The sequence below is a fragment of the Schistocerca nitens genome, chromosome 10, assembly GCF_023898315.1.
Source record: "Schistocerca nitens isolate TAMUIC-IGC-003100 chromosome 10, iqSchNite1.1, whole genome shotgun sequence".
NCBI lineage: Eukaryota > Metazoa > Arthropoda > Insecta > Orthoptera > Acrididae > Schistocerca > Schistocerca nitens.
This window is the reverse complement of record NC_064623.1, coordinates 48,131,600-48,146,831: the sequence shown is the minus strand read 5'-3', so window position 1 is coordinate 48,146,831 and position 15,232 is coordinate 48,131,600. Positions and strand designations below refer to the sequence as shown.

Below are 15,232 nucleotides of genomic sequence, written 5' to 3'. Positions count from 1 at the left end.
CTTATCTAGTAGAGAAAGTATTGTACAGGAAAGGAAATAAGGCATTTGTGAAATGGTTAGGTTTTGATAGAAAACATAACAGTTGGATTACAGTAACATAAAATGTAATTTTATTATATAAAATTACAGTTATTTTTAAAGAATTATATAAAAATTACAGTTATGTTTTAAAGATATACCAAACGAACAACTGCCTCTTCAAGTTCCTAATAGTTATACCACAGATGCACACCAACACACAACACATCAGGAATTTTAAAGCATTTACAAAAAAAAAAAAGGCCTGAATACTAGGAAATGAAAATAAGCTTCACAGTTTTCACATGATTCACAATTGTCTAACAGTTCACACTTGCCTGATTTTGTGAGGGGCCATTACACTCTTTACTCCACACTGTTCGGCATAATGTTTTAAGTAGTATTTTTTGTACCACTTCACCAGCAGATTTGTATTCAATTTCGCAGTTACTGGTTGGTACCTGCCAATACCATTCAACTTACGTAGAGCATGTAGTGAAGGGCAGCCTTTCTCCTCCACATTAGTTATTAGGCAGTCAGGTAAGAACTCTCTTACCTATTTCACTTTTTCAGTACCTTTAACAAGTACAGTGCAGTTTGTTGGTACCACTGATTTGATGGAGTTTAATGCACCATCCAGCGAGACTCCAACTGAATTAATGTTGTAGTGGTGATGGTTCTCTGCCAACCATTTTGCTGATTCGATATCAAGTTCGTAATACGGTGTTGTACATTGAAGAATGTAACTTCCAGAGGCAAACACCCGGGCGTATCAAGGCCGTTATTACGGCCAGAGGTGATTGTTCTGGGTACTGATTTCTCAGGATCTATGCACCCAAATTGCGTGGAAATGTAATCACAAGTCAGTTCTAGTATAATATATTTGTCCAATGAATACTCGTTTATCATCTGCATTTCTTTGTGGTGTAGCAATTTTAATGGCCAGTAGTGTACTTTGTTCTCATGTTTGCACACTAGTGTAGATTAATTAATTAAGTCAGTGCCAGTTTGAAGAGAGGCTGAAGACGTAATAAATAGCGAACAGTAGCAAGTGTCCACACAACCACTTACTGTGAACTCTTATGAGATGTGCGAGGAAAGGAATTGGTCTGGCAACGCTACAAGCGATCTGGCAACGCTGTGTTGTTCTACTCGTCACCCCTTCCAGATGTGCAGTCAGAGTTTCAGCTCCACACAGCCATCACGCTACCTTTGGGAACGCCACCAGTGGAATCGTGTTTCTGTTGGGTATTACAAAAATGGAATTTAGAGAAACGTCCTGCCATCAAGTTTTGTGTTCAACTTGGGAATCCACCAGGGCGGCCCTTGAAAACATGAAACAGACCTAAGAAGTACGTTCCTTATCAAGAGCACAACTTTTCGCTGGCACAGATCATTTCTGGAAGACTGGGAACTCGCTGAAGACGAACCTCGCTCAGAGAGACCTGTAGCCTCAAACACCGACGAAAACGTGTGCGTGCCCTTGTGAGATCAGACCGACGTTTAACAGTAAGGAATATGGGTGATCTGTTAACCACTCACCACCGTACATCGAACTTTGACCGAAGATTTGCACTTGCAAAAGGTTTGTGCCAAAATGCTGCTGACAAACCTCACAGCTGAGCAGAAGAACAACTGAAGAAACGTGTTCTTGATAGGATTTCCAATGACCACGAATCGTTCAGTGGTGTGGTCACTTGCGATAAATCGTGGATTTTTAAGTACGACCCTGGGACAAAAGCGGCAAAGTGGGGAGTGGCACATTGACACATCTCCTCGATCGAAAAAGGTTCGAATGATCAAATCAAAGATCGAATGCCAGTTTGCTTCTTTGACAGTAGGGGCATCGTGCTTAAAGAATTTGCTCATCCAGGACAAACTGTACCCCAAGTGTTTTACGATGTCCTTGAAAAGCTCAGGAGAAAGGGGGAATCGAGCGAGGCCGGACATCGCAGACAAGTGGATGCTGCATTATGACATCGCTATCCCATGTTGCATGGCCACTTCTATCAAGGAATTTTTGATCTATAAAGTAGTCCTGTCGTTCCACAGCCCTCTATTCACCTGATCTGAGCCCTTGTGACTTTTTTGGTTTCCCGAAACTGAAAAAGTCTTAAAACGACGTAATTTTCGGATTGTGGAGAAGATTCAAAAGAGTGTGACCGACAGTTTCAAGTCCCTACCAGTTGAAGTCTTTCAGCGCTGCTACTAACCCTGGAAACGATTACGGTGGTGTGTAGCTGCCGAAGGGAACCATTTTCAAGGGGACAATATTGTTATTTGAAAAGATAAAAACTTTGATATGTAAAAAATCAGTCACGTTACTTTCCTCACACAGCTCGTAAAACTATTTCGCCGTTCACCGTCAAACTATTATGAATTCCCCTCCTCCCCTCCACCCCCCCCCCCCATCCCTCTCCCTAGATCAGAGCCCGGATACACTCTTGAACTCTGATGATGCAAAGTCTGGTGATCAGGAACTGTACACCAACACATCACATCCTGCCTACGCCAAATTTCTTCCACCACCAGGATGCGAACCGGGCACTTCCGCCGTCTGGTGCCACTGCACGGCTTTCCGTTGGCGACGTCTGCTGCAGAGGTGGGTGCCGTATTCGTTAACGCACTGGATTCAAATTCAGGAGTGCGCGGTTCATCTAGGCTTTGCCACTGCGTCCCAAAATTACTTGATCAGACAGGCGGTATTGTTTTTTTGGAGACTTCCCGACCCTTTGTTACCCAATTCCAGTTAACCATCGTCGTTGACGCTACGCGAAACCTAAAGCTTACTTCCTTCTTACGCAACGTCTGTATTCGTCTCCTTTGAAGGTTGCTGCATCCCGTCAGAAACACCAAGGCCGGTAAGTATGAATTCTGTCCGCCGTGCTGTAGAGACCAGCGGTAGAATGCTATTACTGCAGGAGAGTCAGGTGCCAGGAAATCTTGTACGCACTCTTAATGTTATGGCTGCACCATCTCCAGACAGCTAGTATGTAGCCATGGAGTCGGTAAAGACGCTATGAAGCATCATTTGTCCTAATTTGTGATTTACACTACTGGCCATTAAAATTGATACACCTTGAAGATGACGTGCTACAGACGCGAAATTTAACCGACAGGAAGAAGATGCTGTGATATGCAAATGATTAACTTTTCAGAGCGGTGGCGACACCTACAACGTGCTGACATGAGGAAAGTTTCCAACCGATTTCTCATACACAAACAGGAGTTGACCGGCGTTGCCTGGTGAAACGCTGTTGTGATGCCTCGTGTAAAGAGGAAAAATGCGTACCATCACGTTTCCGACTTTGATAAAGATCGGATTGTAGCCTATCGCGATTGCGGTTCATCGTATCGCGACATTGCTGCTCGCGTTGGTCGAGATCCAGTGACTGTTAGCAGAATATGGAATCGGTGGGTTCAGGAGGGTAATACGGATCGCCATGCTGGATCCCAACGGCCTCGTATCACTAGCAGTCGAAATGACAGGCATCTTATCCGCATGGCTGTAACGGATCGTGCAGCCACGTTTCGATCCCTGAGTCAACAGATGGGGACGTTTGCAAGACAACAACCATCTGCACGAACAGTTCAACGACGTTTGCAGCAGCATGGACTATCAGCTCTGAGACCATGGCTGCGGTTACTCTTGACGCTGCATCACAGGCAGGAGCGTCTGCGGTGGTGTACTCAACGACGAACCTGGGTGCACGAATGGCAAAACGTCATTTTTTCGGATGAATCCAGGTTCTGTTTACAGCATCATGATGGTCGCATCCGTGTTTGGCGACATCGCGGTGAACGCATTTTGGAAGTGTGTATTCGTCACCGCCATATTGGTGTATCACCCGGCGTGATGGTATGGGGTGCCACTGGTTACACGTCTCCGTCACCTCATGTTCGCATTGACGGCACTTTGAACAGTGGACGCTACATTTCAGATGTGTTACGACCCGTGGCTCTACCCTTCATTCGATCCCTGCCGATCCCTGCGAAACCCTACATTTCAGCAGGATTATGCACGATCGCATGCTGCAGGTCCTGTACGGGCTTTTCTGGATACAGACAATGTTCGACTGCTGCCCTGGCCAGCACATTCTCCAGATCCCTCACCAATTGAAACCGTCTGGTCAATTGGTCAATGGTGGCCGCGCAACTGGCTCGTCACAATACGCCAGTCACTACTCTTGAAGAACTGTGGTATCATGTTGTAGCTGCATGGACAGCTGTACCTGTACACGCCATCCAAGCTCTGTTTGACTCAATGCCCAGGCGTATCAAGGCCGTTTTTACGGCCAGAGGTGGTTGTTCTGGGTACTGATTTCTCATGATCTATGCACCCAAATTGCGTGAAAATTTAATCACGTGTCAGTTCTAGTATAATATATTTGTCTAATGAATACCCATTTATCATCTGCATTTCTTCTTGGTGTAGCAACTTTAATGGACAGTAGTGTATATTTATGGTGTGCATTTAGTATTACGTACTTCACTATTACACCATTAGGCACAGTTAGAAACATGCATACTGCCAAACTGCCTCGTCAGACATAAGAGATGCAGCTATGAAACAACGGGACTATGGCTGTAAAATATTTTATATCAAAAATATACATATTTAGTTGTTGTCACCCTCAACATACGCCCCTCCTCTGTCCCTGCAACGCAATGAGAATTTTCCATTGATCGAAACAGTGCTGGCCAGCCAGTGTGGCCGAGCGGTTATGCGCGCTTCAGTCTGGAACCGCGCTACCGCTATGGTCGCAGGTTCGAATCCTGCCTCGGGAATGGATGTGTGTGATGTCCTTAGGTTAGTTAGGTTTAAGTAGTTCTAAGTTCTATGGGACTGATGATCTCATATTTTAAGTCCCATAGCGCTCAGAGCCATTTGAACTTTTTTTTTAAACAATGCTGGATGTCTTCCTCTGTGATCTGCTTGATGACGCGGGCCGCTTTTTCTTTCACTGCTTCAGCGGACTGAAATCTTTTTCCTTGTAATGCAGATTGACTTGTTCTTCGAACGTTGTTTTTTTCCCTTATTTTCTTGCGGAGGTGAGCAAGAACCTGAAGATAGTCTGACCTTCAAGAACTCATTGAAGACACACGATTCGACGAATATGGTAAAAAACAATCATCCGTGCTTTGGATCCTTTACTTACTTGTTCGTTAGAGTTTTTTCGGTCTTGGTGAAGGTGGGCCCTCATTGCATGGATTGGCGATTAGTTTCATTTTCACGAGGTTTTTTCGAGATTATTTTCAGCAACAGTTTCGCACATACTTTTCTCATGTTTCGTGGGTTGTGTAAAATTTGCCTTATGCATTCTTTGTCAATTCCTACAGTTCCAGCAATCAGTTCAGTCTCAACCAACTGTCAATCCAATCATATTACTTACTTTTTCGATATTTTCATCCGTTTTTGACGTTGAAGGGCGTCCCGGGCATGAGTCATCTTGAACGTTTTCTCAGCCGTCTTGGAAACGCTTGAACCACTCAAAAACTGGCGTACATGAAAAGCAGTCTTTACCATACACTTCTTTTAGTAAAAGATAGGTTTCAGTAGCAGTTTTTCCAAGGTTCATGTGAAACTTCATGCCAATTCATTGCTTTATTATTACACTTAATGTCTCGACAATACAAAGTAACAGCTTTTACACAAACGAAGGCCAGACACCAGCGATGCAGCATTCGACTGAGAAGGTTTCACGATTCACAGCTATTGGTGTATTATTTTATCCGTCTTCAGCAACTGTAGTTGTGTATAATGAAATAACAAGCAATCGGCTCCATACAAGAAATTTAATTTATGTACCGATTTCGGGCGCTTAGTGCCTTCTTCAGAAGGTTATGCCTATCGCATTATTTGTGAATGTCAGTAAGAAAGTGCATGCAGGAAAACCCCATGGTCCTGAAAAGATATGCAGGTGGAATAAGTCTCTTAGATGCCTACATGTAGTTCACAGTGTCTGCATAAGTTATAGGTCATTTATCTTTGGCGCATGCGTACTTACTCTACGACACCATCAGTCCCGTTATGTTACAGCCATACATTGTACACAAGAGTCGCCATTATACGTGTAACATGGTCTAAAGATCGTCAATTACTGTTGATGGTTAACACTTTCGAAGAACTCTGTTCATTAACGAAAATCCGATGCCAAATATCTAACAAAGATTGTAACGTCCAGTTTCGTATACATCGGTGCCAACTAGCGATACAGCAGCCGAATTCCTCTGTTATAACAATTCCTAAGAACGTTCTTACATCTGTGTTACAATGCTTCCATCTACTGACACTTGACGGAGTATTATAAAATTAACTGGTGTATGTACATACGTCATGCTTGGCAACTAACTAAATGGTTCGCAGGCGGTAGCAAAGTACTTTGGAATAACAAGAGCTCCTTAGAAAGCGGCAGAGGCAGCTTGAATATACTGCATTGAGAAAAAAATTATTGCTATTAAATTTAGAAGAAGTAAAAATACCTCGCGCTCTCAGAGATGAACGAGTCAGTGTATTAAACGAAAAGACAGAAGTGTTCAATGGGCAGTTGTGGGCCCACTTTAGCGATGTTCTAAAGAGGCAGCGACACCTGATGTCCTTTAGTAGTAATAAGATTTTTTATGTTCTTAGTTTGTAATTTATAGCGTAGGAGTATGTACTGAGCACATCTTGGAACATGAGTCAAGAGTTGAACACAGGGATCGGTTAGTTTGCAAGGATTACGTATGTAGGACGATAGATCAGAAAATATCATAATATCCCCCCCCCCCCCCCCAAGTCTCAAGAGATGCAAAACATGGTAACGTAGATGTAAATTAATATTCAGGTGTTGCTACAATATAGATATACATATGTTAAAAGATCGTTGAGTCGAAAACTGTTATCGTTGGTTGGCATTGATATATACCTTGCATGTATAAACAACAGGGTGTGGAATCTTTGGTAGGTTACTGACATTGGATTTTCGTTAATGAACGAAGTTCTCTCTCTCTCTCTCTCTCTCTCTCTCTCTGTGTGTGTGTGTGTGTGTGTGTGTGTGTGTGTGTGTGTGTGTGTGTGTGTGTCAAGTGGTCAAGTGGCAGCAGTAACTACGATCGTTATGTCGTGTTAGATTGTTATACCATGTTAGATGACACTAGTAAAAGCACAATCTTTAAAGAAACCAACTATCTTGTACAAAACAGCTTGAAACGCCTGATAACTTTACAAATGAGTTATTGTGTCAAATGTTTGTGTGTGTGTGAATTCCTAAGGGACCAAACTGCTGAAGTCATAGGTCCCTAGACTCACAAACTACTTAAACTAACTTATGCTAAGGACAAAACACACACCCATGCCCGGGGGAGGACTCGAACCTCCGGCGGGAGGGGCCGCGCAATCCGTGACATGGCGCCTCAAACCGCGCGGCCACTCCGCGCGGCATCAAATGTTTGACGTTAAGCATACAAGGCAGAAATTGTTCAGGAAATGTGTGAAATTATGCTTAACATTTATTGTAAATCGCTAAGTGCTGTCATATGAAATACCGTATGAATATTGTTTGGGTAATCTGACCTCCATTTTTTAAGCATAAGCCAGTTTTGCAGGTATCTCAGTCTTTATGACGTCATGTGTCCTGAGCTGTGTGTCTTACAGTGATGTAATTTTGCAGGTACATTCAGTGGTGTATGTGGACACCGTGTGCAAAATGTGTTGCGAATACAGTCTGTAGTAGAAGCCAGCATCTTCACTGCCGAAGTCCTTGCGGTCGAAGACGCCATTCAATAGACGGCAAATCACTTCAGCGACATCCTTATTGTCACGGATTCGAGAAGTGCACTGGAAAACCTGCAAAGGGGCTCCAGCACTAACCGTCATGTATTCGGTGTTGTTAAGTTACTCTACCAGTGTGAAAGTCATCTGATACCAGTGGTCACGTGAATGTTCTTACACTGGCAGATGAGGTTCCGGACGCCCGTGCACCGCAGACACCAGCCAGTATTGTTCTGTTGTAAGGACAGCAATGGCAGACCGTACAGCTACCATAGCACAGATGTGTCAACGTGAACTGTACTGTTGCGAATCAGTTATTAGCAGTGGGATTACTGGCACGCACACCTCTAGCCCGTCATCCACTCACACCAGAGCATACGAGGTGTGGCTAGAAAAAAACCGGACTAGTACCGGTGAAACAATAAAACGAATGCAATAAGGCTGAAAGTCCCGTGGCCTGTCACGTGACTCTCGCTCCGCCTACTGCCCGAGTTTCATCTGCACTCAGTCTGCCCGTGGCGTCTGTTTTAAGTAGTTGACGTTTTGTCTGTGCGACGGAAAATGTTGAGTGTACAGAAAGAACAGCGTGTTAACATCAAATTTTGTTTCAAACTAGGAAAATCTGCAAGTGAAACGTTTGTAATGTTACAACAAGTGTACGGCGATGATTGTTTATCGCGAACACAAGTGTTTGAGTGGTTTAAACGATTTAAAGATGGCCGCGAAGACACCAGTGATGACACTCGCACTGGCAGACCATTGTCAGCAAAAACTGATGCAAACATTGAAAAAATCGGTAAACTTGTTCCTTGTCAACTCCTGTTAACTCAGACACTGCTCTGATTGTTAAACGGCGATCTTGTCGAACAAGTTTACCGATTTTTTCAATGTTTGCATCAGTTTTTGCTGACAATGGTCTGCCAGTGCGAGTGTCGTCACTGGTGTCTTCGCGGCCATCTTTAAATCGTTTAAACCACTCAAACACTTGTGTTCGCGATAAACAATCATCGCCGCACACTTGTTGTAACATTACAAACGTTTCACTTGCAGATTTTCCTAGTTTGAAACAAAATTTGATGTTAACACGTTGTTCTTTCTGTACACTCAACATTTTCCGACGCACAGACAAAACGTCAACTACTTAAAACAGACGCCACGGGCAGACTGAGTGCAGGAGGCAGATGAAACTCGAGCAGTAGGCGGAGCGAGAGTCACGTGACAGGCCACGCGACTTTCAGCCTTATTGCCTTTGTTTTATTGTTTCACCAGTACTAGTCCTGTTTTTTTCTAGCCACACCTCGTATATGTGCGCGGCTCCACTGGTGCCATCGGGGGATCACTTGGAATGCCGCGCCGTGGTCTTCAGCGATGAAAGAACATTCTCCTGCCTGCAGGTGTGCCGCAATGTATCCCAGTAGAGTATTCGCCATCTGTACAATCGACTGGTTGCCAGAGTCAGCACCTGCATTGCCACCCATGGAGGCTACACCTCTTACTTAATAGTATGGTTGTTTCAGCATGGGTCAATTCCTGGTACATCAGAACCGCTTGCGCTATTGATCTGTGAATGAAATCTTGTTACGTACTCCATATTCACTGTTGCAACTATAAATCTTTAATTGTGATTACGTAGGCTTTTCCGGCGTAATAAGTCTTGAAAGTCTCTTCGGGCTTGCTGCCGGATCCTAAAATCAACTTGACTCGATATTTCGGCGAACCAACTGGTCGCTATCTTCAGGAAAACGCTGCTTCTGCTGATGAGTCCCGCTGAGAACTGACGCCAGGGTTTTTTTTTTTTTTCTTTACTGTATTTCAATTCCCCATCGGGGCGGGCTGGCAGCAGCATATGCGCTGCTCTTCAGCCGAAAGACATAGAACAATAGAAGACGTTTAAAAAGGAGAGAATATGGTGAACATACATATAAAAAAGGGGGAACATCATGGAAGGCAATGGACAAAAAACGGGGTGACCGTAAAATGGAGATAAAAAACTGTTAAAACTGTTTAAAAGTAGCACACACAAAAAGCCACACACTGCGACAATTAAAAGAGCACAAGGCACTGTATGATTGGAGCATGAAAGGTATCGACGGATGTTGTAGCACATAACAAACACTGACGGCTAACGTCAAGGCAGTACACAATTAAAATCACACCTCTTGACGCACAGGAGAAACAGCACTAAACACAACACTGACGTGGCACACTGACGATGATCAAAACAGAGGATCTGCCAGGCGCAAGGAGATGAGGATGACCGGAAGAAGGGAGGGTGGGGAAGAGATGGGGGAGGTGAGCGGGGGGCGCGCTGAGGAGGGCCAGGTAGGGAGGGATGTGGGAAGGAGAGAGGCAAGTATGGGGTGCAGGGTCTCAGGGGGGGGGGGAGGGGGAAGGAGGAAGAATCCGCTCTGGCAGAAGGAGGAAAGAGGAAAAAAGGGAGCCCTGGGGACAAGGCCAGGTTATAGTTGGAAGAACGCCAGGGTGCAAATCGACGTCCTATATAAGGCACCTTTCAGTACACCGCGCATGCGCTGCACATCACGGTTGTTACCCTCCAATACAGGGAGGTGGCGCCGCCCTCAGTGAAACACTGCTGGCAACGATATATCGCAATCAAGGCCGCACCGAAGAACGTTCAGTTTTGATGCAAGACAATACAGGATTCCACGTCTTGCTAAGAGGAAACCCATTGTCTCTGTTGATTAAATTATCAGCGAACCTAGTTTCAATCGCCTCTTTAGCCACTGTTCCAAAAACCGTAAATGTTGGCAACTACCACAGTTTCATCAAATTGCATACTGTGTCCCTCATTTAGGCAGTGTTCTGCTACCGCCGATTTTTCCGGCTGTTGTAGCCTCGTATGACGGCGATGTTCCACACACCTGTCATGCACTGTGCGAATCGAACGGCCAATGTAAGCTTTCCCACATTTACACGGAATTTTGTACACACCGCGTCTCCTAAGCCCCAAATCATCTTTCACAGAGCCGAGTAGTGCCCTAATCTTAGAAGGGTGTACTAATTTTTTTTTTTTTTTTTTTTTGGACAATGAGGAACAACCAAAAGCGATTACTTCTGAAAGTGGTTATTTTTTCGGGTTTAACAACCAAGTTAAACTGCAGAAAAAAACGTTGTAACCGAATGCCGGTTGTTTCATCGATAACCAGCCTCCTCTAGCTGACTGCCTCGATCCATGGCTTTCAGGATGTCGTGAAGAAATCAATCGGCCCACAGCCACTTTTTGTAAAGAAAATTGTCATGCCTCCAGAGGAAGAGCGGACTTCGTTTAAATAGCTGCAGGTTTGCTTTCACTTCTCCCGCCACTGTACCGTCAATCGGAATCGCCACTCTTCCGACCAGTGTACACTCCTGCTGCGATTTCTCTTCTGTAGAGATGTGCAAGCCTTGAGAACACAGAAGTTTTGGCGAACTGTTTGCTGTTCGACAAAACACCCGTCCGTCAGTCACAGAGCTATTTTGATGGCTGTGCGCTGGTAAAGTCCCGAGATCCGATGCTTAAAACAGCTTCAAAACAGTTCTTCTATTTCAGTGTCGTTTTCTCGGGCGAAGAAAGGTAGAATAGCCATGGAGATTGCCGCACATTTCTGTAATTTGTTTAAATCATTTTTTTACATCTCATTCCTTCGATTTTTGAAATCACGGCTCGTTATAGTATTTTGATTGTATCAGACACATACCAGCGAAACGACAAATTGGGACAGCGGTTCCGAATAGCGAATAGTAGGCAGAAGTTTTCTAGCTCTGGTAGCTATATTATACTACTCGCCATTAAAATTGCTACACCAAGATTAAATGCAGATGATAAACTGGTATTCATTGGACAAATATATTATACTATAACTGACATGTGATAACATTTGGGTCCATAGATCCTGAGAAATCAGTACCCAGAACAACTACCTCTGGCCGAAATAACGGCCTTGATACGCCTGGGCATGGAGTCAAACAGAGCTTGGATGGCGTGTACAGGTACAGCTGCCCATGCAGCTTCAACACGATACCACAGTTCTTCAAGAGTAGTGACTGGCGTATTGTGACGAGCCAGTTGCTCGGCCACCATTGACCAGACGTTTTCAGTTGGTGAGAGATCTGGAGAATATGCTAGCCAGTGCAGCAGTCGAACATTTTCTGTATCCAGAAAAGCCCGTTCTGGACCTGCAACATGCGGTCGTGCATTATCCTGCTGAAATGTGGGGTTTCGCAGGGATCGACTGAAGGGTAGAGCCACGGGTCGTAATACATCTGAAATATAACGTCCACTGTTCAAAGTGCCGTCATTGCGAACAAGAGGTGACCGAGACGAGTAACGAATGGCACCCCATACCATCACGCCGGGTGATACGCCAGTATGGCGATGACGAATACACGCTTCCAATGTGCGTTCACCGCGATGTCGCCAAACACGGATGCGACCATCATGATGCTGTAAACAGAACCCGGATTCATTCGAAAAAATGACGTTTTGCCATTCGTGCACCGAGGTTCGTCGTTGAGTACATCATCGCAGGGCCTCCTGTCTGTGATGCAGCGTCAAGGGTAACCGCAGCCACAGTCTCCGACCTGATAGTCCGTGCTTATTCAAACGTCGTCGAACTGTTAGTGCAGATGGTTGTTGTCTTGCAAACGTCCCCATCTGTTGACTCAGGGATCGAGACGTGGCTGCTCGATCCGTTACAGGCAAGCGGATAAGATGCCTGTCACGTCGGCTGCTAGTGATACGAGGCCGTTGGGATCCAGCACGGGGTTCCGTATTACCCTCCTGAACCCACCGATTCCATATTCTGCTAACAGTCATTGGATCTCGACCAACGCGAGCAGCAATGTCGCGATACGATAAACCGCAATCGCGATAGGCTACAATACGTGATGGTACTCATTTCTCCTCCTTACACGAGACATCACAACAACGTTCCACCAGGCAACGCCGGTCAACTGCTATTTGTGTATGAGAAATCCGTTGGAATCTTCCCTCATGTCAGCACGTTGTAGGTGTCGCCACCGGCGCCAACCGTGTGTGAATGCTCTGAAAAGCTAATCATTTGCATATCACAGGATCTTCTTCCTGTCGGTTAATTTTCGTGGTGTAGCAATTTTAATGGCCAGTAGTGTACATACACATATTTTGAGCATGCCATAGCAATAACATATTTCCAATGTGCTTGATGGAAATGGCTGTTCAAACATAGCAGTGCCCTCTGTTGGTACCGTCGCGTGACGTACCGGTGTTTCGTTTGCAGATAACGGCAAGATGAAGAAGCCACTGGAGCTGGCTGTTGCGGCGGCAGCGCTGAAGGGCAAAGAGCAGAAGATCCTGGAGGCGGCGCAGCAGCAGCAGATGGTCCAGCAGCAGCCGCCACAGCTGCCAGAGGAAGACGACGACGAGGACGACGACGAGGAGGAGGAGGACGAGCTGCCCGAGGACGAACTCAGCGAGGATGACGAGGACGAAGATGCGGTCAGTGCTCGAGCTTTCGACTCTAACACATCCCTCCTCATCACCGTACTCTTTACTCCATACTACTTTCTCATCCTTCTCCGTGTCCCTTCTTTACTCTTATGACTAATCTCCTCATCTCCATCCTCCTCATTTCACAATACTTTTTCGTCCTCGTACTTCTCGTAACTTCTTCACTGTTCTTAGAACTTCTCACCTCATCCGAACACTCCTAATGTAATGCTACTTTCTCTTAAATCTACATCTCTGTCTCCTCCTCTTACAGCTTTCTTCTCATCCCCATACTCGTAATTTCGTAATACTTTACCTTCCTTCTCCATCTCCTTCGCCTCTCCTCTCTTCTACTGTTGTTTCTCATCATCCCTATCCTTCTAATTATGAAATACTTCCTCTTCCTTCATAATCTCCTCTTCTCCACTCTAATCTTATGTATTCCTCCTCTCAGTCTTGTACTTCTTGCTCTTCCTTTACCATCTCTTTCACCTCTCAGCCTCCTCCACCCTTACATCTTCATCACACCACCCACTTAATTTAATGCTGCTAAGCCTTCCTTGTACATATACAGTATATCTCTTCCTCCTAATGTTCATCCTCTTAATTTTGTACCACTTTTTCTTCCTTAAACACGTTCTCTCCTCCTCCTCCTCTACTCTTACAGCTTTCTTCTCATCACCAGCCTCTTCACTTCATACTATTCTCTCTTCATTCTCAATCTCTTCTTCTGCTTCCTCCTCAAATTTCCTTGCTGCATTGTTCTTTCTTCTTCCTCCATCTTTCCTTTGCACATCTTCACCTACCTACCGCTTTTCTTTTGCTACTGTCTTTTCTTCTCCTCAGTTACTTCTAATATTCCTCACATCTGTGCACTTTTTCTCTTATAATTTTTTTTACCTTCCCCTTCACACATCCGCTTGTATGGTGCGTCCTCCTCCTCCTCCTCCTCCTCCTTTACCTTTCCATTTTATTCTGTTACTTTTTAGGACTCCATACTGGAATCCATAAAAATGGAACACTTATAGGATCATTTTGATATCAGTCTGCCTAACTGTCCAAAACCCTTTTTACTCCTGAATGGGTAGACATATCAAGTTGAAATTTATGTCACGTATTATGGTCAGTGGTTCCTTGGCTACGTAAAAAAGTGAAGTTTGTAAGTCAATGGAATCAAATGGTGAGGCCATCTATGTCACGTGTTTTGATACTCGGAAACTCACTCATCAAAATCTGTAGGGTGCTTCCCCTTGAGGTAGAATCTTTAAAGCTAGTAGGAGGGAAGAATTCGCAGTGCAAGTAAAGGATAAGAAGCAGAAAATTGTTAATATGTAATTATATCACAGAAAAAATATTTCTTTTGTCATTTGTTATCTGACTTTAAACTTGAAATTAAAACGCTTTCGGAAGTTTAGGAATCCCTGGGACCAATATCTTGCTAGTATCAATGTCTATAACAGGCAAAAATCGTCGAGATCCTCAAATCCCAGTACGGGTGAACTGCCTACATACATAATTAAGTTTGTAACGGAACACTCAGTACGTGAGTCGTACTTGCACTTGACCAATTTTTTTGCTCTTCATTCTCTTCCTCCCATACGTAGTTCTCATACTGCTTTCTCCTCTTTATTTATCTCATGTTTCACTGTATTTTCATTACTTTCACCTTCTTCTTCTCCTGATTCTCATCTTCTTTCTCATTTACTTCCAATTTCTGCGCCTCCTCCATCTTCTATTATCCAATTCTGGTGTTACTGATCATCAGACTTTTCGCAAGTGATGCAGATAAAAATCCAAACCTCCATATAGGAAAATTGTTTGATAAATAAAAATGTAAATGTCGTGTGACTAGGGCCTTCTGTCGGGTAGACCGTTCGCCAGGTGCAAGTCTTTCGATTTGACGCCACTTCGATGACTTGCGCGTCGATGGGGATGAAATAATGATGATTAGGACAACACAACACTCAGTCCCTGAGCGGAGAAAATCTCCGACC

General features: G+C 44.5%; 1 protein-coding gene across 1 annotated transcript in view; it reads left to right on the top strand.

The window, feature by feature from the left end:
- The window catches only part of LOC126209848 (amyloid-beta-like protein), a 132,158-nt gene that overhangs the window by 53,793 nt on the left and 63,133 nt on the right, over positions 1-15,232 (top strand). The window contains exon 3 of the mRNA XM_049938976.1: positions 13,030-13,247. Coding sequence (XP_049794933.1) covers positions 13,030-13,247 — 218 coding nt within the window. The remainder of the gene's footprint in view (positions 1-13,029; positions 13,248-15,232) is intronic.